The sequence below is a fragment of the Podarcis tiliguerta genome (assembly GCF_965153285.1).
Source record: "Podarcis tiliguerta genome assembly, chromosome: 7".
Classification (NCBI taxonomy): Eukaryota; Metazoa; Chordata; class Lepidosauria; order Squamata; family Lacertidae; genus Podarcis; species Podarcis tiliguerta.
Window position 1 is genome coordinate 20606046 of NC_139540.1, and position 26003 is coordinate 20632048.

At 43.7% G+C, this 26003-nt stretch overlaps 1 protein-coding gene and 1 long non-coding RNA gene across 4 annotated transcripts; both read left to right on the plus strand.

Annotated features, from left to right (window-relative positions):
• The first annotated feature begins 502 nt into the window (after positions 1 to 502).
• On the plus strand, positions 503 to 7845 carry LOC310681086. Of its 3 annotated transcripts, none has more exons than XR_014513107.1 (3): positions 503 to 551; positions 1346 to 1641; positions 4293 to 7845. It is a non-coding gene; the product is annotated as an uncharacterized lncRNA (long non-coding RNA). The 3 variants fall into 3 exon arrangements; XR_014513108.1 differs by lacking the exon at positions 503 to 551 and adding an exon at positions 626 to 709; XR_014513109.1 differs by lacking the exon at positions 503 to 551 and adding an exon at positions 637 to 734.
• A 3903-nt stretch (positions 7846 to 11748) lies between these two features.
• ABRA (actin binding Rho activating protein) lies at positions 11749 to 24303 on the plus strand. Its single transcript, XM_083450641.1, has 2 exons — positions 11749 to 12533; positions 22433 to 24303. Exons 1-2 carry the CDS (start codon positions 11809 to 11811, stop codon positions 22893 to 22895), a joined length of 1188 nt encoding a protein of 395 aa, XP_083306767.1. The 5' UTR covers positions 11749 to 11808; the 3' UTR covers positions 22896 to 24303.
• The last annotated feature ends 1700 nt before the right edge of the window (positions 24304 to 26003 follow it).

The window sequence follows — 26003 nt, forward strand, 5'->3', positions numbered from 1 at the left end:
GGCAGCCCAAGAATAACCCTGCGAAGAAAACCATGAGCCATTATCCTCCATTTATGCCAAAGGCAGCCACTGAGGATCTGGTCCTCTGAGCGTCATCGCCTTGGAATGCATTTTCATTAAGACCAAAGAACGAACAGTGTCAGCTGGTCTCTGTGGTGGTGATTAATTGCCAGTCAAGCTATGACAATGCCTGTGCCAAGGGCCCGTGAACTTTGGCTGGGCTTCTGACACAGCAGCAGTAAATATTATGGAGGTGACATGACTGTGCTCAAGTCAGGCAATGGCTCTGATTTCACAGCCATTATTTGCAGGGATGAAGTCATCCTCTGTCCTTAAGGTCGTTTCCCACCAAGGACAACCCAGAGGTTTTTTTTTACTGCTGTTTTAGACTGAGGTAACCAGGGCTTTTTTTCCAGCCGGAATTCACGAGAACTCAGTTCCGGTACCATTCAGGGGGATTCCAGCACCTCTCAGGTGGGTGCCATTGCCATTCTAAGAGAATGTTCACAGTGTGTTCAGGCACCTCTTTTTCTATAACAGTAGCACTGGAGGTAACCATGGTTAACCAATTGTGAGGGCACTGAAGGCACTGGTGGCTGGGTCCCATTGAGACCAGGAGGGTGGATGGCAGGAAGGCTGGCAGAAGGTGGTGCCAGAGCCAATGAGGTCTACAAGGGCAGCACTGAGACAGAGGAAGAAGAAGTTGACAGTCAGTGCCACCCCCTAGACTGATTGTAAATAAGGAGGCAGGGATATGGGTGCAGGTTCTGGTTGGAGTCTGACTGAGGTTGGTGGGATGGTCTTCCATTTGCCTGAGTGGACCAGCCCTTACTGACTGCATTTCTAGTTCTTCACTCTTGGTTCCCCTCCCTTTCATTTTCATTGCTAACCATGGTTAGTGTTACTTATGTACCTTTTAGTAAGGTAAAGGGACCCCTGACCATTAGGTCCACTCGTGGCCCTCTAGGGTTGCTTTATTCACTCGCTTTATCGGCTGAGTGAGCCAGGGTACAGCTTATGGGTCATGTGGCCAGCATGATTAAGCCACTTCTGGTGAACCAGAGCAGTGCACGGAAGTGCCGTTTACCTTCCCGCTGGAGCAGTACCTATTTATCTACTTGCACTCAAACTGCTAGGTTGGCAGGAGCAGGGACCGGGCAACGGGAGCTCATCCCGTCACGGGGATTCGAACCGCCGACCTTCTGATCGGCAAGTCCTAGGCTCTGTGGTTTAACACACAGTGCCACCCGTGTGTACCTTGGCCATCGTCAAAGCCTAGGTGAGCGAGCCAAAATTGCAAGGGCAAGTTTATTTATTATGTTTATGCACCACCTTTTCCTCCAAGGAGAGCAAAGTGTGCACGGGTTCTCCAATTCCCTCTTTTATCCTCACAACAACACTGCAAGTCGATGGCTGACCCAAGGTCACCCAGGAAGCTCCACAGCCGAGTGGATATTCACACCCTGGTCTCCAAGGTCCTAGTCCAACACTCCAGCCCTTGCACCACACGAGCTGTCATGCTGAGCTGGGAGAGGGCAGCAGTTCTTCCACTTTTTACTTTTTCCTCACTGAGAGAAGGTGAGGTGTATGCTGGCTGGGGCTGGTGGGCAGCTGTAGTCCAAAGGATCTGGACAGCAACAGGTTGGTAGGGGCTGGTTTAGGTGTGTATGTGTATTTTAATGAACTGAACAGGGTGAAAGATTATGAGTCCAAGTGTGTGTGCATGGATATCAATTTAATAGTGTTTAGATTATTATTTTTAGCTGCTATTTTGTTAACGTTGTTTTGAAGATTATAAATGCCTTATTGATTTCCTAATCATATAATATGACATGCTGTAAATGTGATATTTAGCTCATTTTTAATTGCTGGTTTGTTTCACGGGTTATAATTGTTTTACTGATGGTTTGTTACTTATACGATTTATGCTGTACTTTCTGCTGATTTATTATCTTATTGCTGTTTATTGTTTGTAAGCCACTTTGGGATTTGTTTGAATGGGAAGCAGCATAGAAATACAGTCAATCAGTCATTACCTTTTGACCTGCCCTGGTATGTCAACTGAGCTGATTCTTCACCATTACTGGTAATAGTTTTAGTGCTCTGCTAGTTTTAAATCTTGTTGGTTTCAGTGCAGTCTTTAATCACATTTGATGCTTGCATTAATTCAATGTAAACTCCCCTGGAAGGCAGCATATAAATTAAATTAAATAAATAGTAGCATGCAATGGGTATTTTTATTTATACAGCAGAATAAATCTGCTGTCATGACATATGCTGTGCGCACTAGTAAAGCAGTGTGAAGTGGCAACCTGTCAGGATCCGTTTCCCTGCAAATAAAACACAAGCTTAACTGCCACATACTATTTTATAATTCCAATGAAATTCATCCATTTAAAAGGAAGCATTTAAAACTTGGCCTGCACAACATAAGATGTGTGGGCTGATGAGCAGACCTTTCCTTTTTATTTGGGATCTCCTGGAGGAATTCAACTATAATTTGTGGTCCTTTCTTACATAAGGGGAAACAGCTAAGCTCCACTTCAGACTATCAAACCTGATGGATGGGTTTGTGGTGAAATGCCTGTGTCACTGCTTCCCCTGGATTCAGAGGTATGGGGTAGCCAAGTTGGCACCTATTTTTGCAGGCAGCAACCCATGTCATTCAACGTGAAAATTCCTAGGAGAGTGTGTTTGTGTGCACTGGCTGCCTAAGTCAACAAGGAAAGTTGATGGAGATGAGGAGGAGGATGGGGAGCAATGAGAGAGATGAAGCTTCTTCTTATATGAAAAAGAATCCTGTGGTATATGTGGGGGCCTGTGAAAAAAATGGACACTTGAAGATGGAGGGTACAGGATTCCAGCAGAGAGCTTCACCCAGAAGTTCTTTTTTTGGTTGTATTACATTGTACTGTCCAGCAGCAATACATTAGGTGAGAAGTAAGCAAGGTGGAGTTAAGGGGATCTAATGTCAGCTCTGTGCCAGTTTCTCAGCCCCCTCTGTCACTGAAACAGGACTATTGCAGCAGCTGCTGTCAAAAATCTAGCACAGAAGCTCATAATAGCAGCCCCATAGCCACACCTCCAAGGGGAGTCCAAAAATGCAGGCAGCAAGGTCCATAAACTACCCAGCTGCTCTGTGAAGATGTCATCACTTCTGGGGTGGGGGAAAGTCTCAGAGCTCTGTTTCCAAGAACAGCAACATTCCCACTGATTCCACTTCACATTTCACATTATTCTGCTGCTGTCTGGATAACCCAGCTCAGGGGTTTCCAAACTTTGGTGCATGGACCAACAGTGGTCTTCAGGCTTCATTCAGGTTGCTTGCAGCATGACCACATTAAATATCCACATTGATTTTAATACATATTTCTATTGCTTTGATTATTTCTTGTACTGTATTACAGTTCGAATTAAATGGAGTGCAAAATTTATTATAATAGAAAACCATATGAGAAATAAAGAGAGCCATAAAAATACAATAAAAATCGTACAGCATCTAACACGGTGCATTTCAATTGCTACAACATACAGAACAATCATTAAGTGGTTGTCAGGGGCTTGGCAGAGGAGGAGGAATGGTGGAGACCGCCTCCCCATCCTGGCCCTTACAGGGAAGAGGAAGAGGAAGACAGTATAGATTTACAACAGGAGGTTGAGGTCAGAGGCAGATGAGGGAGAAAGTTGGAAATAATGGGAGAGCCAGAGCAACACCTGGCTGACATGTTGTCATTAGAAAGCATTCCAGACCCACAATCTCCCAGAACCCGGCGAGCCTTAAAAGTAGGAGAGCAAAGAGCCCAAAGACAGAAAGCACTTAGCGGCACGCGTAGAGGAGGTAATGATGATGACAAATGAGGAAGTGGGAGGGGGATGGAGATTCACTCGGGATAACACCATTATCCAAGAGGTTCTATAGCCTCTCTCTGTAAAGTTTGAGCTGAAAAAGGACAGTAAGAAACTTTTCCTTGTCTTTATACTTTCCTAGGTGACCAGCTGGGTGCCACTGACAGCATTCTGACAGTGATTCACCATATAACGTTTACTGCACATGTAACTTGTTAAGATACAGTTGTACATTTATCCACTCCATGTTTACAGTATCTCCAGGCTTTGTCTTGCACTTGGCACCTTAGTATGTTTGTTGTTTGAATGGTTACAAGTCTATCTCTATTCTAGCTAAATTTCTAGTAAATTTGGTTTTATACTTATAAGCCAGTTTGTGGTGGTGTTGTTTTGTTGTATTATTATTACTGTCATCACATTTGATACTTTGTGTATATACTTTGCAGTGATTCGCCAAGACCACCAGCAATTTTCAAGTTGTCCAAGGAGAGAAAAGTTTGGGAACCACTGACCTAGATCACCATCCTGGCAAATGCACCGAACTAGCTGTTTTCGGCATTGCGTACTACATTTGGAAAGATTGTGGCAGATTCATTGCAAGCAGCAGTGGCACAGAGCATCCAGCCAAAGCAGTGATGCAAAGGGCTGGGATGGAAGATCATGTTCAAAAGTGCCTTTTCCTAATATTGATAATTCCATGAGCTCATATGCATATGCACACACACACACACACACACACACACATGTGCAAGTTATATAACTTAGGAAATAAATTTTAGTTGGGTCTGGTGTCACGAGCCAGCCTTTTCCCCTCTGAAAACATTTCTGTGTGGACAGTACGTCTCCTGCTTTGGAAAGCAGCAATTCCACTTGTAAATCTTGCTTCTTGACAGACAGGGTTGGAAGGAATTTAAAGCAAAGATGCCTAAGTGGTTTCAGATGTAAGGGCACAGTATGTCTTCCTGTGGTATAAATGCCAAGATAGAGAGACACTTTTAAAAAAATGGTTTTGGGTTACTGAGCAGATCAGTAGGTTGCTGCTATCTTGTGTTCACCAAATGTGTTTTTCCAGGCTGGCCTTAGGTCTCACATGCACTGTATTCAGCCTATTGCGCACTCTGATGTGGTGTGACCTTATCAGCCCTGAGGACACCTGAACTCTCAATTATGGCCAACTCACCAAAGAATCTGAAATGAGCTCGACATCGTCCTGGCTGCATGAGTAATGTATTTATTTAGCCATGGGAGAGAAATCCATCTATGTCAGCTCTGAAGTCAGTCCCTCTTTTCAGTTCCAGCCATTTATAATAGGAACATGCAGAGCTGCCTCATACCCAGGCTGACCATCTAGCTCAGCATGGAGAACCTCAGACCCAGAGACCAAAGGTGGGACATTATCCAGGCTATTCACACTCACAAGCAACATCTCCCAATGTGAGCCAAGCTGCACTTGGCGGCTGGAATGTGTCCTTGAACCCTAATAATCTTTCAAGCTTGCTTAGATGTTGGGTGGAAGGGGTGAGTAGAAACTAGCCTACTGTAGAAATGACTACCTCCCTCCCTACAGACCTTCTTGGGTGTCAACGTATGCTGAGGAGGGTGCCTTCTCGGTAGTTCCTTCACTCTGAGAGGCTTGGGGGGGTTGCTCAGGAGAGGGCACCCCCCACCTTGAGTTGTGGAACTCCCTCACCTCAGATGTGCATCTGGCACAGCTTCCAATGAAAACTGAAGAAGAGCCTCCTTACCCTGGCTTTTGAGGTATCTATTTTTGGGACCCACCTTGTTTTATTGCAAGTTGCTTGAAAAGCTGTTTTTAATCTTGTGTCTTGATGTTGTATCCCACCCTGGACCCTGGTAAGTTGTTGTTGATGATGATGATGATGATGATGACGATACTTCATCACTTTACCCACTTTAGCCTCTGGCATGTGGCTCCTTGGAAAGTTGTCCTTGGTCTACACCAGAGTTTCCTAAACGTGGGTCTCTAGCATTTAGGAGTCAACATCCCTAGCTGGCAGGAACAGTGGTTAGGGATGATGGGAATTGTAGTCCAAAAATAGCTGGTCCACACTATCTAGCGCATCAGCATTTCAGGCATTTCAGACCTATCTGGAGACTGAACCTTCTGCATGCAAGGCACATAATCCACCATTGATCCTTGACCCTTCCCCATAGAGCAGAGATTATTTGCTCCTGCATCTCATCCATACAAGCCATGCTTTGCTTCATGCTTTGCAGAAGCAAAGAACTGTGAGAGGTATGTATAGACATAGATTATTATTTTTTCACAAGTTGCTCACTGTTCTTTCAACTTGTTCTAAGTCATCCACCAGGGGATATTGTGTAGGTATTCTTTTATAGCCCCATTCCAATAGTGTTTACACTTCTCTAAGTTTAAGTGTGCATAGGATTGCAGCCATAGTTATTTTCTTGAGCAAGACATAGGGTTGGATTCAACTGACCTGGCACACTAACAGAAGCTAGTGCAAGGACTCCCATCAGTGCAACAGGTCTCCCCTCTCTTTTTCCCTCTGTGCCTCCCCCAAATCTGCTCTGGAGGGTTGGGAGACCCCTGAAACAGCACAGAGGGAGGGAGGGGCAGGACAGGATAATGTGGACTAGATGGGCCGCTGGCCTGATCCAGCAGACCCTTCTTATGTTCTTAACTTAGATTTGAATGAATGAAGGAGAGATTTGCCCTGGCAGCTGTCCTTCTGCAAGCTCATGAGATTCCATCTGGTTTATTTAATGAAATACTTTCACCTAGTTCGTTACTTGCAACTGTTTGAGAATTTCAGCTGGGAAGATTTGCATGTGTTCTGAATCCTGTGGCATACCAAGTTCTCACACTTTTTTAAAAAAACAAAACAAAACCTCTACGCCCTGATAAGATTTCTGCCCTGCTCTGATTTCAGTCTGGAACAAGGTTTAACTTCCACATGATCAGTTTGGTTTTTTGCTCAGCCATCATGACCTACAGTCTAAGACTCATGCGTTTATGGGCATAAAATATTTCCCTGTGCATCTAGAAGAAAGCCACCCTCTTCCTGACTGGTTTCTCTCTGCTCAAATCACCTCAGTCCCAGTTAATGCAGTTGACTGCTGAGTAGAGAATTCTGTGCTGTACTTCAACCAGTCTGAGTGGACTCACAGACTTACATTCCTCCTCATGGCTTAGGGCAGAGCTGGCGCAACGTTCAGGTTCTCAGGTTCAGGGAAGGTCCATAGCTCAGTGATAAGAGTGTCTGCTTTGCACACAGAAGATACCAAGTTCAATCACTGACATCTCCAGCTGGAGCTTATGGGAATGCTCCCCCGCCTTGGAAACCATGAAGACCTGTTGTCAACAAGTGTAGACAACACCCGCGGTCCATTCCAATTCTACAATTCTATTATTGTAGTGGTCTGAGTCTCTGAGTCTTAGACTGCATTGGTGTCAGGGACTTGACTCAAGAGGGCAAGATGGAGGAGGAGGAATGGTGGAGATCACACACACACACACACACACACCTTCTCCTGGTGCTGCAAGAGAAGAGGGAAGCAGCCTTGATTTACAGCAGGGCTTTGAGGTGTTGGAGGAAAGTCAAAGCTCAGAGATAGAGGACTGTGTTAGAAGAACGGGGTGGGGGGTAGGGGGCTGCGGCAGGGCAGCCAGATGACACATTGTCACTAGAAAGTATTTCTGACCCCCCTTCGCCCAGAACTCGACTTCCGTTAAGAGCGCAGGAACAATGGAATCAGAGACATTTGACCACGGGAGGCGGGGGGGTCGGGACCATAAAGGAAGATGCTGCTGCTGGGAAGGAGGGAGGAGGAGCCCAGTTTGGAGCAACGCCACTGTTAAGTCTTGTGTTCTTTTGTCTCTCACTATTAGAATTGAATAAAACTCATTAAAAAGGACTCTACCTTGTTTTCTCTGCTCTTGCTGCAACTGGGGGAGGAATAGCTTTCCCAAAGCCTTGACAGAGCCTTGACAATTGGCTGCATTGGCTGGCCCTGAGAATGGCAGACCTGTTCTGCTCCAATCATGTATAAGCTGGGGGAACATGTAGGAGGGCAGAGGAAAGAGACACTTTACTTCAACCAGGAGGTTCAGGTATCAGCTCTAGGAATCTAAAGTTTGGAACCCCCCCCCCTTTTACGTATCAAGGTGGGCATTGTCTCTGTTATAATCTCGGCACCTGTTGAAGACCTTTCTCCTCCCCCAAAGCTGTTATGTGGAGGTTTTCATCCCAATTCTACAAGAGTTGAACCAGAAATGATGCTTTTATATAGCTTTTTAAATTGTAAATGGCTTCGGAGTGTTACATGGGAAGCGATTTACAAATGAGATTAAAACAAGGAAATGAACTAAATGTTGAGGGCACTCCATAATGAGTTATATTTGTGGAGATGAACAAAATGATTTATTCTTATATCACCCAGCACAGGATATTTATCCTGTTTTGCCCCAGATGACTGCAGAGTTCAGAACGAAGACAGCACAAATAACGACACAGCAGTTCGCAACTAAGTGACCAGCTTCCAGAAGCTGAGGTGATTTGTCCTTAATGTCAGAAAAGACAGGTTCTGAGGGATAAAGCATGTACAGGTCAAGGACAAACAAGCTATATCTTCATTAAATAGGACTGCCGTGACAGAAATCAGAGGTGGACTGATCCATCATAACATTTCCTAGCTTAGATGTTTCAGCCTATTTGCATTTTTGCCGTGACTTGCAACAACAACTTCTTTAATCGAATTAATTCCTAAACAACAAACTGAGCAGGAAAGTACTATAATCCCTAATGATTTTGCAGATAGTCAAGCTTGTATTTCAGGGTTGTGTTCAAGCACCAAGAAAACCTGAGGAAATAAAAATGCCATAGCCTGGTGCCCAAAAACTGACAATCTTGATGCCAGGAACCTCCCAAACTCCTGGCACACATCCACTTTAGGATCTTTTGATATTGAAACCTGAACAGCCTCCAAAATCTGGCACCTCAAGGATCAATAAGGACAACAAAGATTAATGGTATGAAAAGCAAATTAGCATACCTACACACACACACAAAGTGAACAGATGTTCATAAGCGCTGTTGGTTCTAAAAGCCTCTCTATAAATATACAGCACAAGTAGGATGCATTACACCTAGCCAAGAGAAGGGGAGCTGTGTGTCCACAGCAATAAAGGTAAATTATTCTGAAACATGAGCCTTAAGAGACCCCAAAAACACCAAGAAACTTCCAAAGCTGAGTGTGTGAGCATGTGGGGGACTTTGTGGAAAGAAGCAAAGATGAGCACAATTTGTTGATTTTAATAAATGAGATTAGTTTGGATGTGATTGGAAAAGGACAAAAAAGTCCAGTTATGGAGAGCTCCATTCTGAGTGCCGTGATCTCACACAATTTCATGCGAACATCTCACCTGAAAAAGCGCTTTTCCCCCTGGAAAAAGAGTGCTTTTGGGGGGGACTGCAACCTCGCATGGTCCCGAACAAAGCACATATTTTGGGCACCATAATCTTGCAGGGAAGGACAGGTGGGAAGATGTGTTTCTCCGCTTGGGCACTCAATATGTTGGAGGGCATGTTATGTCTATCCTCGTATTTCAGACAAGTATTTATATGGGTGGCTTCTGAAACACTTGACACACCAAAATCAACTTTAAACTAGCATAAAATGCAATTAAAACAAACGAACTGAAAGAGAAAACAGTATAAAACAGGCATAAAATCACTCAACCCTTTGCCAGCCCTGAAGTCCTTTGCTGCTCCCACAATCTCCTCATTCACTAGCTAATGACACAATCATATTCAAGTGACTGGCTGACTAACAGCATTTGACTCCCTGCGATAGAAAACAGAGGGTTGATTCAGAGATTACATTCCAGTGGGACAGGAGTTTTCATCCTCATAGAAATGCTGTCTGTGAGTAAGACCGATAAGAATAGCATAGCTGGATCAGGCCAGAGGCACATCATGATCTCTTTTTTATTTTCACTACACTATTCCACAGCATTCATTTCAGTGCAAAGGAATGACAACACAAAAGGGTTTAAAGTAGCGGGACTTCCTGTTTGAATAACTGCAATGAGTTGTAAATGGAGCTGTCTGTGAAAACTGTCCAGAAATATTAATTAATCCAGAATATGGCTGTGAGGTTGGTAACTGGTTCTCAAGTTTTAGCTGCATCACTAAAAAAATTTTTTAACTTGATTTATTACCATATAAGATTCTCTGACTTGCTTTTTTATTATACGGCAGCCTATAAGGGCTTGGGGGGGGGGGACCTAGACGCCTTCAGATCGGTCTGTTCTTGGGCAGCGCACAGAGTGTAAATTTAGCTCTGATATGACCACAATGAAGTTAGTATGCAACCAATGATTCATTTGCCCCATTTGAGCTCTCAGTTGATGTCATTTGGGAATGGCTGGCTGACCTGCTGAAATGCCTCAGGCACATAGCACGGAAAAACAAGGGAATCTTCTCTCGTTACATGAGAAACATTATATGCTTTTGCAAGCAGCTATTTTATGAACAACCACCACGAAATAATAAATCACTTCCTCAAAGTAAACTAAGAAAACCAAGTGAAACCAGCTATTGCTGTTCGGTAAATCACACAATGCATCTCATTGGTTTAAAGAATGCTCAGGACTTAAGATGATTCTGCACAGGTAAGGCTTTAGTCATCCCAAAGATGTCATGATGACCACCAGCTTGGATAGGATTCAGACAAATTCATTGAGGATAAGGCTTTTGATGGCCACTAGCCACATGGACTGCAAGAAGATCAAACCTATCCATTCTTAAGGAAATCAGCTGAGTGCTCACTGGAAGGACAGATCGTAAAGCTGAGGCTCCAATATTTTGGCCACCTCATGAGAAGAGAAGACTCCCTGGAAAAGACCCTGATGTTGGGAAAGATGGAGGGCACAAGGAGAAGGGGACGACAGAGAACGAGATGGCTGGACAGTGTTCTCGAAGCTACAAACATGAGTTTGACCAAGCTGCGGGAGGTGGTGGAGGACAGGGGTGCCTGGCGTGCTCTGGTCCATGGGGTCACGAAGAGTCGGACACAACTAAATGACTAAACAACAACAGCCACAATGGCTATATTATACCCCCAGTGTTGGAGGCAATACACTTCTGAATACCAGTTTATGGAAATTCTAAGTGGGGGAAATGCTCTTGCACTCAGGTCCTGCTTACAGGCATCTGCCTGGCTACAGTGAAAACAACATCCTAGATCAGATGAGCCGTTGGCCTGATCCCTCAGGGCTCTTATGTTTAACCATGCTTTTCTTCCCATTCATAGGTTGGGAATTGTAATAAACAAAGAGTGAGCTGAAGGAAAGGAAGCCTACAACACACTTGGGATGGAGACAGACTATTTTTGAATGCACAGAATCATGGCTCAAGCCAAATCCCGTGGTCACTGCAAACCCGCAGTATTCAGTTCAGCTGTGCATGCAAAAAGCTGCCTTGGTGTGTAGTCCTTTATTGATGAATAAGAGTGATTGACTTTTTAACTGATTGATAGCCAGGATATTTCTGGCATTGCCCGATTTCAAGCATTTCCATTGACTGATTTGCCTTCTTCTAAGAGTGCAAAGAGCGAAAACCATCCCATTAAGCAAATTCCGCTACATAAAACACGTTTTACTGTCAAACCGAATGCATGACTAAGGTACCTTTAGAGAGGGCACATACAGGTGCTGTTAATTTCCATCACAGCTGTGGCTGTCCTGCGTCATCCATGTTTACCATATCCAGTGTCCCATCGGCTGCGGTGAAATGCAAGCCTGGGCTTTTTAAAAAAAGAACACTGTCAGAGTAAGGATCCTCTTTCCATGTGAGAAATGCTTCCCATACTTTCCAGCATCATAAATCCCCACCACCATCTATTTAAATCCCTACCATTCCCTTCTGCCAGTTACTTGCCACAGGGCAGCCTTAACTAAGTGGTGTTAACGCAGGGATGGGTGAGGAAGCCACAGGCAACACAATGTCTCCAGAAGAACAGCTGAAGAAGAACACCCCTGCCCAGAGGGCCATCAGAAAGATCCGTACGGCTAGCCTCGTAATCAGCTTGGCACGGGGTTGGCAGCAGTGGGCATCTGACCACCATACGAAGCAAGTCCAGGAGCCCAGTGGGTGGGTGCCCTCTGAGGAGAATTCCCCAAGGGAGAGGGTATTTCCCAAACCACCAACTGATTTCAAGAAAGACCAATCGAAAGGTGGCGTGTCCTTTCAGGAGCCAAAAGAAAATGGAGAGCAGGCCCCGAGTGAATCAAACGAAGCCCTCCAGAAACTTAACATCAGAAGCAAAGAGGTGACAAAGACCATTGTAAGTAAAGCCTATGAAAGAGGCAGTGGTGTGAGTCTCCTCAGTGACAAGTATGAAAAAGACAATGGGTGTTCGTCAACAGACAAGAGTACCGAAGACATCGATAAGCTTCTCAGTGGCAAAATGTCCCCTACAAGGAGGAGGAAGTGTTCTAACCTGGTGTCGGAGCTGACTAAGGGGTGGAAACAGATGGAACAGGAAGATAAGGCCGATGAACCGGATCTACAGAATTATCGTAGCGACAGCTTAGATACCGAGGACAGCGGTTATGGAGGAGACGCAGAGGACAAACTGGATGCTGACAACAGTAGTCAAGAAATACGGACCGTGAGGATAAAACGGCCTTCATCATCACTGTGAGTAATTGTCGAGTTTTCCAAGTGTAGGTCTAGGTGGGCTTCACAAGGGCTGCTTCACCCAATGAGCCTGCCAGGTAGAGATCCGCCCCCCTTGAAACTGCTTACATCTGATGGATGCATTATTTATTAAAGGCATTTATTATTATTTAAGGCATTTATACACCATTTGCATTTCTGCGAAGTGGGCTCATGTTCAGCCGTCACTACAATGTCTCTCCCATGATGCTACATCAAGAACATTTTGGCAGTGGGTGGAGAATAAGTCATTGGGTGTGTGATGAACTGGTCGGCCAAAGGCCCATGTAAGGACCCATGAGGAGTCCTCACACAGAAGCAATTTCCAGTGACCTTTGGGTATAGCAGATGCTAACATGTGCAGTAAAATATTTTTTCAACTGTCTTTGAAATAACCCTAACCGTGGAAATACTAGGCTATGGTTGGTGGGTTATAATGTAGTCACATGACGGCTCCAGAATGCCAGTGTTTCTCAGGAGAGGTTTAGTTGCATACAGCAAACGTTGGTTTGCACAACTAAAGTGGATTAAAACACTCTGCTGCAACAAGTCCACTGAATAAAGAGGTTATCTGGAAGACTCCTGAACCTACATTACTTGGGGTCAGCCAACTTGGGTAACTCTAGCACTGGTGTTAAAGTTTTCAGATGTTTCCATCTGTTAGCTAGGTGCTTCCATGAAGTACAAACGAAAACCACGGATGCAACAGACCACTGCCCTTGTTTGTTGTCAACACCTGATATTCATGCCTCTGGAAATGAATGTTCTATTTAGCTTTATCATACCTGAGGGCTAGATCTATCATCCATTAATTTGTATAATCCTTTTTCTTTAGCCAATGAGTTTAGTGGCCACCAACATGTCACATGGCTAAACATCCTATTTTGTCATCCACTGCATGTATAGAGAGATTACAGGGGGCTCAAACTTCGGCTATCACAGATCTATAAAGATTGATGATGATGATAGATAGAAAGTTACTACTTGTTGTTTAGTCGTTTAGTCATGTCCAACTCTTCGTGACCCCATGGACCAGAGCACACCAGGCACTTCTGTCTTCCACTGCTTCCCGCAGTTTGGTCAGACTCATGTTTGTAGCTTCGAAGACACTATCCAACCATCTCGTCCTCTGTCGTCCCCTTCTCCTTGTGCCTTTCATCTTTCCCAACATCAGGGTCTTTTCCAGGGAGTCTTCTCTTCTCATGAGGTAGCCAAAGTATTGGAGCCTCAGCTTCAGGATCTGTCCTTCCAGTGAGCACTCAGGGCTGATTTCCTTAAGAATGGATAGGTTTGATCTTCTTGCAGTCCATGGGACTCTCAAGAGTCTCCTCCAGCAACATAATTCGAAAGCATCAATTCTTCAGCAATCAGCCTTCTTTATGGTCCAGCTCTCACTTCCATACATCACTACTGGGAAAACCATAGCTTTTACTATATGGACCTTTGTTGGCAAGGTGATGTCTCTACTTTTTAAGATGCTGTCTAGGTTTGTCATTGCTTTCCTCCCAAGAAGCATGCGTCTCTTAATTTCGTGGCTGCTGTCACCATCTGCAGTGATCATGGAGCCCAAGAAAGTAAAATCTCTCACTGCCTCCATTTCTTCTCCTTCTATTTGCCAGGAGGTGATGGGACCAGTGGCCATGATCTTTGTTTTTTTGATGTTGAGCTTCAGACCATATTTTGCGCTCTCCTCTTTCACCCTCAATAAAAGGTTCTTTAATTCCTCCTCACTTTCTGCCATCAAGGTTGTGTCATCTGCATATCTGAGGTTGTTGATATTTCTTCCAGCAATCTTAATTCCAGCTAGGGATTCATCCAGCCCAGCCTTCTGCATATAAGTTAAATAAGCAGGGAGACAAAATACAGCCTTGTCGTACTCCTTTCCCAATTTTGAACCAATCAGTTGTTCCATTTCCAGTTCTAACTGTAGCTTCTTGTCCCACATAGAGATTTCTCAGGAGACAGATGAGGTGATCAGGCACTCCCATTTCTTTAAGAACTTGCCATAGTTTGCTGTGGTCGAGACAGTTGAAGGCTTTTGCATAGTCAATGAAGCAGAAGTAGATGTCTTTCTGGAACTCTCTAGCTTTCTCCATACTAGTTACTACTAATACTCTACAATTAATTACCTGCCACTCACCTCTAAAAACAAAGTAAAACAACTGTTTTAATACATAACTGTTAGAATAGCTACTTCTAGTATCCTAGTGGACGAAAGTTTGTACTAGCCACTTGGAGAGACAGAAGGAGATGCTTATTAGCTTACTCTGTAGGAGAAAGCTGCACACAGCTGGATTTTGCCCTGCCCCTCCCATGCAACTGGCCTTTATGAAATGCCAATTATCCACACAATGCAAATCTGGAAAGAGGGACAATTTCCGATCTGTTGTTTGCAGGAAGAAAAACTACTGCAAAGTACCTATAGCTGTGTGCAGCCACTTCACCTGCCCTGCCCTGCGTAGAAGAATAATGACTGCAGCATTTTCTTTGCTTAAAAAAGAAAGAAAGAAAAGCATTTGGCCAGAACCACATGAGTTGCCACCAGACGTGTCATGTAGCAATTGAACACACCAAAGGAATAATGACAAGAAAGTGATTTATAGGATAGGTTCACGACACCTGCAGTTCTGTACTTTCCCCACATTTACTTTTCAGTTTCATTTAAGTGCCCTTCAACTTAAGCCACCATTCTCACACAGCTGCATAGATGAAAGGGTGGTGGTTTTGAAAAACCTTTCAGTTTTTGCAGTGCTGATCATTTCCATACATAGGAACATTAGAAGCCGGAATATACTGAATCAGACTGTTGGCTATCTAGCTCAGTATAGTCCACACTGATTGGCAACAGTTCTCCAGGGTTTAAGACAGGATTCTATCTCAGCACCTGAAGATGATAGGGTTCAAACCTGCTTTTGTATGTAAAGCACATAGATGTTCCGCCACTGAGCTATGGTCCTTTACCAGCTGGAGGGGATGCGGGTGGCGCTGTGGTCTAAACCACTGAGCCTCTTGGGCTTACCAATCAGAAGGACGGTGGTTCGAATCCCCACGACGGGTGAGTTCCCGTTGCTCAGTCCCAGCTCCTGCCAACCTAGCAGTTCGAAAGCACGCCAGTGCAAGTAAATAAATATGTACCACTGCGTCAGGAAGGTAAACGGTGTTTCAAGCGCTCTGGCACTTGCCACAGTCCTTCGTTGCGCCAGAAGCGATTTAGTCATGCTGGCCACATGACCCAGAAAGCTGTCTGTGGACAAATGCCAGCTCCCTCAGCCTGAAAGCAAAATGAGCGCCACAACCCCATAGTCGCCTTTGACTGGACTTAACTGTCCAGTGGTCCTTTACCTTTACCTTTCACCAGCTGGACCTTGAAATCTTGAACTGAGTCCCAGTCTTGGGAGTTCTCAAAGTCCCAAGGCATTCCTGTACTGTTGCTTTTTTTAATGCAATATTCAATTATTAGAAATGTACCCAAAGATATAGCTTATATATTGTTTGTTTGTTTCCTTACACACACACACACACACACACACACACACACACCACTTGATTTCAAAAAACAAAAACAGAAAAACCTCATAGCAGTTTACAAAAAGCGTAAAACAAGAAGCTCAGGGTTCATCCCTAGGGTCCCCAAACATTAGCCTCACAACAACCCTTGTGAGATTGGCTGGCTAGATCCTTGCTGAATGTTCATGAAATACTAGTCTGATATTGACAATACTCACCAAATTTTGGACATTCACTGTAACTTAAATAATTGACCTAAAATAGCAACATACCTTGTCCTGCAGTGGAGGCAGGAGAGAACAATCAAGTGAAATTTATCTATTTTGGAATGCTCCTAATCTAGTCTGTTTTACTGCCAGAGCAACCTGGACTCTCCCCCCCCCCCCCATCCTAGTGCCAAGCTGGCTTCTCCACTCATTTCTGTATCCCTGCATAGTCATTCACACCTGTTTAAAGAGGGTGTAAAACTATCACAGGAGTGGGGTACTGGCTTTCGCACCCACTTGAGACTGTGTAAAACCTTCAAGCTGTCAAGGATCATGGCCATTCCACTCACCCACTTGAACTAGAAACCTAAAATTAAGACTGCCAAGCTGGCAAACTTCCTGTTATATATAGTTATGTAGTGTTCATTTTGACCAATGGCCCAACATTTCTATTCTGTATTCCCAGTAACTTTGGATGGCTTCGTTGCCAATTCAGATCTATTCCTGAAAAGAAGAGGGTCAAATTTGCCACACATATACAATTTCCACTAAACAGCCCATTCAGTTCATCCTGGAGCCAGCCCAGATTAACACGAACTACTCACTAAAAATAAAATGCAACCGTAGTGATGATGTAAGTAACCTTTAGCCAGAGTCACATGAACTTCTCAAATATTTTCTGAAGAGCTTCACCTTAACACGGCTGTTCAGAAGCGGTAAAGATTTATTTTATTTTATTTTATTTTTATTTTGCTGGCTCCCAGCATAGGATTTTCTCTGGTGCTGTTTTTATTATATCTGCCAATTCTTTTGTTTTTAACATCCCTCCATAAAGGTGCCTTGCAAGGATCTGGCACTTAAAAGTGTGCTAGAAAGATATTAATAAAGATTAGTATGTACATTAAAATCTAAAGAGCAGCTAAAGGAAGAGACAGGCCAATCCAGTCATGGTTAGGATGGTAGACTAGGATCTCAGAAACCAGGATTCAAATCTTCAGTCAGCCATGAAGCACCTTAGGTAGGACAGTCATCCCCCCCCCCGCCCCTTTTAGCATAGCCTACCTCACTGAGGAGTTGTAAGGATAAAATGAAGAGGGAGAGAACCATTTATGCCACCTTGACCTCCTTGGAGATCAAAAGAAAATGCAATAATAAATATTCTGTCTCACTGCCTCAGGCAAACCAGCCCGTAGAATTAGTTTTCGCAGGCCCACACACCTCTTTGCATTGGCTTTTCATATTTGAGGTGTATATGTTCAGGACCCACCTTGTTTTTGTGATTATAAGTTGATTTAAACTGTTTTTAATATTGTGTTATAATGTTGTAACCCACCGTGGAGCCTGAGGTTGAAGGTGCCCACCTTAAATCATCATCTTCATCATCATCAGTGCATTAGCACTGATTTGTACATGCTCGTGTGGTATTAATTTTACCTCATGATTTTTCTCTCGTTATGAGTCAGATTGGCAAATCCCTAAAGATGGAGGAGATTGGACTGTCATGTGAGGGGAAATTTTCCTTCAAATCGGTGTCAGCCTATGAAGGAAATTCTCTAAAAATTTCTGCCTGTGAGAAAGAAAATGTAGCCCTTGAGCTGCAATACATCCCTTGCCAGCTGAATGTCCGCTTGAAAAACACAAGATTCTCCCCAACAACTTTCGTTACTCCACGTGTAGAAAAGCACAGGTTGACGTATAGCTAATTGGATGGCAGACTTGGCTGGAAAGGGTTTCAATTTCTCCTCCCTTTCCTCACATGCTCCTGCTCCATCCGCACCCATTGGCATCTGCTTTACCTAAACACTGAACCCCCCGTTACCTGTAATTTGGTTCTCACTCAAGCAATAAACCTCTGTCTGGATTGTACTGCCAGATTGCCAATGGAGAGGCCCACATAATTCAGTCCTTTTTCATAAACAACCATTTCCTGCACATAGAGAGCTGGCCGATAAGGAACATGGCTAGTCTAAAATCCTCCCTAACATCTAGCTTTCTATGAGTAGGGAATATTTTTTGTATGGAGGGGCATTAAATCACACAAGGTCGCACCTGCAGAGCCACCTCGTGTGAACCTTTTTTGGGGGGGGCAGGATAAAGATGCTTTAAATATAGAGAAATAAATATAACTCTAGCAGTAACTATCTGGCGCTACGTTGGTGTGGACAAAACACAAACCACTGTGTTAATAGGACACAGAGTGTTTTCCTTCCTACTTAAAAAACAATGCCTTGAAGGAAAGTAACAGGCAAGTGGCACTGAAGAAATCCCAGTGTTTTTATACAGAACTACAAAGTTTTGAATTCCATGAAGTTGCAAGGACGTTTTGAAAGACCTTTGCATTTCCTCAGTATGCCAAGCTTGGCTTGCACCCAGGTGGTTGGTTCTCACATGGCTGGCCTAGCACTGAAGTGGCAGGGAAACATACCTTTGAGGAAGAGAGAGAGAGGGAGGGAGGGAGAGGGAGGGGGAGAGAGAGAGAGAGAGAGAGGGAGGGAGAGGGGGGGAGAGAGAGATGGTACAATAGTTCCTCTTTCAGATTGTGATTGCTGGTCTGATCACAGGCAGATTTTTGGTTCTCATATTTCAGCAGCACCCTGTGCAATGCTAAAATTCAGCACCCCCTCCCTGGCACTCTGTTCTACAACATTGTTTTGGTGCTCCCTGAAGTGTGGCACCCAGTGTGACCAAACCAATCGCACCACCCTGTTCTGATCCTTCTGGTGGTTAACAGGTCTGGAAGAACTCTCAGAAATTCAACAATAACAAGCACATTTCTAACCTTCCTTTCCTCAATGGAAGCAAGTCATGTACAAGACTTCCTTCCTTCCTTCTCACAACATTGCTAGGGAACAGGGTTCCAAATTGCAAGAGGAACCTACACACACACCAGGCTCCTCACTCCCCCCCCCATCCTGCTAATGTCAAAAATCATGGAGGCAGCAGGGGCATAATGGCGGAAACAAGTCCAGCAGACATACCTTTGCTCTTCCTCCAGCGTGACTAGAATTGTGTGAGGGGAGAGCACTATAAAGGGCTTCTGGGATGGTGCCCAGGCTAGCTCAAGGGCACCCAGTGAGCTTTATGGATGACTGGGGTTTAAACTCAGGTCTCCCTGTTCTTATTTTGACATACACCACAGTGGCTCTATATACTATATACTGTAGTAATGGGTAAACCCTATTGGCTTCACTGCAGGCAGTTTGGGTGGAGAGTAGAACATTTGCATCCAGCTCCACCAGAACTCAGTTCAATCCACCTCCTGACATGTATCACAAGGTCTAGAGCAGCCTAGTGCCCTTCTCAATGGCACAGGGCTGTGAAACACAAAGATCCTTCCCTGACCTTCAAGATGTTGCTGAACAGCAGTTCATGGCCAACCATTAGGGATGCGCTAAAGGACCACACGTTCCTGACTCTGCCTCAGACCATGTGAAGTTGTAGTCTAGAGTTGCTGGTAAATGCCCTTGGGCTCCATGTCTGTTAATGCTACCAGCCTCAGGCCGAAGCCTGGATTAAACCCTGTGGAGGCCCCATGGCAGTCAAAATCTCATGTTCCCCCCTTGTGCTCATGCTCTAGTGGGATAATATTGAGCTGAGAAATCTTGACTGTAATTTTCTTTCAAGATCAAATCAATATTATTTTGATCCACTGTCATCAGGCCCCTAAAAAGCATGGGGCCCATAAACCAGTGCATGCTCTGCCTATTTGGTAATCTGGAACTGCATAGGCCACATTCACACTGTACATTTAAAGCACTGTGGTACCACTTTAAACAGTCATGGCTTTCCCCAAAGAATTATGGGAGCAGGAGTTTGGTCAGGGTGCTGGGAGTTGTTGGTAGACCCTTATTCCCCTCACAGAGCTGCAATCCCCAGAGTTCCCTGTAAAGATTAAAGCATTCTGGGAACTGTAGTTCTGTGAGGAGAATATGAGTCTCCTAACAACTCTCAGCACCCTTAATGAACAACAAGGAAGCCATGACTATTTAAAGTGGTCCCTTCTCTGATGCTTATGTGATGTGCCTGTGGCCATAGCGAGGGTAATGCTCTGTGAGTCCCCATTTTGTTTCTGATAATACTTCTGACCCAATCAATTGACGTTTCCCAGCATTAGGCTGCTAATAGTACAGAGGACTCAGCTGGCCCTTTCTAATAAGAAAATGAAAAATTGAAAAAAGAAATATGAAAGGGAAACAGAGGCAGGGAGTGTCACAGCAGAAGATTCCTATGGGAAAGGAAGAGAGAGTCGGCGTTAGATTGTGTTTGGATGTCAAAGCAGCAAACCAAAAGCAAAACAAGTGGTGCTAATCTAGCCCACTAAGGAGAAGATTAAAATGGGAAGGTGATAATAGTATTTAGTTTGAAAGGAGGATTAAAAGAACTAAGTGGGAAGAATGGAGGGGGTGGGAGCAAATGTCAGAGGCACAAAACAATCAGAAGTTTTAAAATAGGATCCGGAACTTGAGGTATCTTTTGCAGCTGCTTTCCTTTCCCTCACCGCTCCCAGCCTTTGTAACTTTGCAGGAATCAGACAAGGAAGAAGGGAAAGCACGCAAGGCCTAAGAGGTCATAGACCGCGAGAGGACAGCTGCTGTACTGTATCTGCACCTGCCCTCTGCGTGACTGAGCAGATAGCAAAGATATCAGAAAGAAGGTTCAGAATATAGGTGCTTTGGTGAGCTATAATGGGTTTTTTCCCCTCCCTGAAGCTTAGGAGTACCATTTCACTTAACGTATTTCACATGCATTATCATTGGACTTGTAACAACAGGGGGACATTCAGCGGGTGGAATGCTGTTCAGGCTGACCTTTCCAACTATTCAAAGCTTGCAACCAGCCTGCAAGGTTGTCCATTAATTCGGAAAACAGAGCAGCGTTTTCAGAAGGGGGACGGCTGTAAGTAGGAGCTGGGGGGAGGGATGGACAAAACTAGGAGCAAGGGGCCCCTTTTGCTGTCAAGGGCTGCATACCCCTAGGACAGGGTTCCCCAATGGTGGCACAGGGCTACCAGTGAGCCTCAGCTCCAGATGGGCTCCAGTGCCACAGCCTCCTCATTCAGCAGCCCTACCCCCTAGCCGCATTGAAGCCTTTTGGTTGGAATTATGCCACCCCCATCAACTCCCCGTAGGCTGGGTAAAGATGATTGGGAGAGAGAAGTCTAGATGGGATGTGTAGTTTTCTACAGGGCCAAAGGAGGTGTGATAAGAATGCCCCAGCTGTATCATGATATCTTAGCCCTTAATGTACCAAATTTTAAGATTCCGTGGGCACAGAGATGCTTTTGGTTCCTGTGCCGTTAACAGTGAAATTTGTTTCCTTGGGATCTTCCAGTGGAACTGTGAAGAATTTTTGATTTTGGACAGGCTGACACAGGAAATGTGTGATTTTATGTATGTTTTATTATACTACAGCACTGTGTGGTATAGTGGTTAGAGTGCTATGATGTCTGCCCTGGAACTCAGAACCATTGAATCACAGGACTGTAGAGCTGGAAGGTACCCGAGGGTCATCTAGTCCAACCCCTTGCAATGCAGGAATCTCAACTAAAGCATCCCTGACAGGTGGCAATTCAACTTCTACTAAAAAAAATACATTCAATGATGGAGAGTCCACCACTCTCCAATGGAGTCCGTTCCACTGTTGAACAGCTTTTACTGTCAGAAAGTAATTCCTAATGTCTAGTCGGAATCTCCTTTCTTGTATTTGAAGCCACTGGTTCAGGTCCTACCTTTCAGAGAAGGGGAAAAAACCAAGCTTGCTCCATGAAGCTTGCTGGGTGACCTTGGGACCATCATTCACTTTCAGCCAAACTACCTCATCAGAGGTGTGTTGAGACGATCAGGTAAGGTTGCCCTCCACCTGAGCTCATGGGACAAAGGATCATGCAGATGCAGCAAATAATAAGCTAAATAAAGGGTTATTCTTCTTGACAGGAAAATAGTAATAATGCAATCCTGAACAAAATCTGGCGTTCCAAGATAAAAGAAATGGCAAGGAGAGAGTTGTAAGCATGCTCAGATGAAGCTATTATAAAGATGTGACTTTTAGAATTGGTGATAACATGCCACCTAGTGGCCTGCCCTTTAAAGCAAAAGGTGAGCAGTACTAAAAGGCATTCGGTTACCATTTCATGCAGTTCAAAAACCATCTATTTCTTGGTTCTTTCAGTGCAAACAGAAACGTCAAGGCCTCCAAGAAATACAGCCCCGTCCACAATCTGAGAGGGAGATGGGAAGACTGGGCAGATGAGCACATGATCACACAAAAGCTCAACCCCTTCAGTGAGGAGTTTGATTACGACCTGGCCATGTCCACCCGCCTGCGCAAAGGAGATGAAGGCTATGGCCGTCCTAAAGAAGGTACAAAAACGGCAGAAAGGGCCAAGAGAGCGGAGGACCACATCCACCGAGAGATGAAAGACATGTGCTTCATCATCAGAACGATGGCTCGGCACCGCCGTGATAGCAAGATCCAAGTCACTTTTGGTGACCTGTTTGAAAGATACGTCCGTATTTCGGATAAGGTCGTTGGAATACTCATGAGGGCCAGGAAGCATGGGATGCTGGACTTTGAAGGAGAAATGTTGTGGCAAGGGCGGGATGACCATGTGATAATAACCTTGCTAGAATAATGCTATTCTTCATGGGATAACCCAAAGCGTTATTGATTCCTGGTAACTCCAGTCAACTATATGTTGACTACTCCAGCTGAGACATCCAAGTTCTTCTTGGGGTAGCCAGTGTTTTGGACTATGATTCCCATCAGTCAGCACACCCATTGGTCAGATCATGGGACCTGTAACCCATAATAAGTAATGTCTACATGTTACTAGCAAGTTCATGCTTCTTCAGCCAGTTTTATAAGGCTGAACTGCACAGAGTAGACTAGCATAAGGGAAAGAAGTTCACATTATTCTATCCGAATGCAAGTAGCTTTGCATCTGTTCAATATATACTGTATGCTTGTTGGGTTTAAGAGGGGTAACAGCAGCAAATTTATCTATTAACATTTGGAAGTAATGTTCAAGTACCCTGATACCTCAGTTTTAATACTAAATCAGTGGAAACTGGGGCCTGAACTCTTAAGTTTATGGCATTCTTTCTACATGACATTTCAGGTGAATGGAAATAATTCCTAGACTAAGTATAATAAACTACACTCTAGTATTACTTATATAAACTGTGCAATATACACATTTATATTTACTAAGTCACTATAAGCTTCAGGGTGGCATCAATTTTATACACTATGTAAGTCAACCTGTAGCTGCTTCAAAATGTATAGCTGGACTATTTTGCTGTGTTTAATTATTTATTTTTATAACTATGTATTTATGACGCTGATTGACAAGTGCTTGAAAAATGTATGGGATAGCCTCCAGATAAACAGTACAGTATACTACTTTTACTGTTTAATGTTACAATGTACCAAAACAAAATCTACCCCTACCCCATGTTCTCTTTCAAACTGAAAGATCACACATCTTCTCACAGAAGAAAAAATGATGTATGACTATTTTCAGTCATAAAGCTAATATTGTCAGAAATGTTTTTCAGGCATTACAGATAGGTTGGCGAAAATGTTTTGACTCACAATACAAACTTATTTATTTGCAGTCAATTCCTTATTTTGCTAAGGAATAAATTTCTCACATATATAGGCATGGAATGAGACTTTAGAGATTTGCATACTAACATTGTTTGCAAAACAATGTGCTTTGAAATAAGTGGTGAAAAAAGGCAATACTCTCCTTGAACAAAAAAATTGATTGCTTTTGAGACTGCAAGATTGAGTTCTAATGTACCACTTCAGCTCTCTCTATATGTGATTTCATTTTGAAGATTGTTTGCCCTTTATAATGCCATTATTTGCTTAGGTTCTATACACAGGTGTGTGCACTTTAGAGCTGCTTTGAGTACCAGTAGTTCTCTAGAATGGGGTCACAAGTGTCCCCAGTCTGCAGATTGCAAGGGTAAGTTGTCAAAAAATAATGTGTTGGATATTATTTCTGCCAAATACAAAAACCATCAATCATCAAATTCTTCTTGTTCTTTTACATTAACAAGAAAGCATTATACACACTCTCTCTCTCTGGTTGAATCCAACGCTAGTCCAACTCAAAGCTGACCCACCTAAATTAGTCATGTCCTAATTTCAATGGATCTTCTCTGAGTAGGACTAGCACTGGATAAAACTTTATGTGCACACACATGGTGGGTTCCATTGCATTATTCTGATTGGAAGCTATTCATTAAGGTGTTGCTTATTGATTACTATACTATATTGTGACATGCAGAAAGCAGAACAACTGTTGCCTATTTCTCCTAAGTCACTGGAAAGGGTCCACTACAGAAATTTCTCACCACAACAATCGGGGGGGGGGGGGTTAATCATAGATTAAAATGTAAGAGCCTTGCTGGATCATACCAAGGTCCATCTCAGTCAGCATCCTTTCTAGCAATGGCCAGCAAAATGCCCACCAAGAACTTATAAGCATCACAGAAGGGAACAGCCCTACCTGTGACCAGTAGCCAGAGTTGTATCACCTCTGAACATGGACATTCCATGCAAATATCATAGCTGTTAGTTATCTCAGTTCCTTTGATTCGAGTTACCATAAGTCTAGCAACCCCCTGAGATGAGGATGCTTGAAAAGATTTGCAATTGTAATCAAAATCATCAGTAAGTATTGATCAACGCGAACTCTGCAGTTGCAGATAAAATCATCAATAAGTATTGATCAACATGAACTCTGCATACAGCTACAATGAAAAATATTTTTGTTGAGTTAAAGGAAGATTCTAAATAGGTAAAAATTTCAAAGGGCCTTTATAAACCTGTAAGATACTATTGACCCCTAATACTGTCTACAATGATACTAAGGAAAGTAATTTGTCTATTATGAAAAGACAAAATATTAGATCATTCACCCTCTATGCTTCAACTTCAGAAGAAATAGGTTCTCTGCCAAGCATTGGTAGGCAAGAAAAATCAATAAATTCAAATAGCATTTTGCAGGGGCACCAATTTCTAGAACCTTATCACATGGGGTGGCATTCAATTAAGTTTCACTGAGAGCAGCCCTACTGGGTTTAATGGATCCTAGTCATGGTCATTAGTTTAAATGGGTCTACTCTGAGTAAAACTTAATTGAATACCCCACACTGTTTCTCAGTTCTCTGTTATTCCAATATGGATGCAATTGTCCCCAAATACTGGTAGAATAAACACATGGGTGTCAGGGAGAGCAGCTGAAACACAATGCAATTCAAATCTCATGACGACAAAAATTTGGGCCATGTGTCCTGCCCCTCCCTCTCATTTGATCCCAAATGACAAATCCCAAATTGACAAGAGGTTAAGAATTTGAAGCATGGAACTACTGGTAAAATACCAGAGGGGCCTGGAACAAAATATTGCAATGTGGAATATTCCTAGACAATGTCCCCAAATAGCCATTCCAACCCATTTTCAGTTCATCATCCATGAATGCGGCCACTGAACATTCTAAGTCCTCACTGGGTGTCTTGGGGTTTTTTGGGAGGAGAGGGTTTAAATTTTTATTTCTGCAAAGCTTGGGATCCTCCCAAGTCTGCTCAAACCTCCATCCTGTGCATGGATGGTGCTATTTTTTTGCTACTGAGCTCTGGCATTCACACTCTGACAATTGGAAATAAGAGGTAGAATCATACGAATTGTAGGGTTGGAAGGGATCCCGAGGGTCATCTAGTCCAACCCC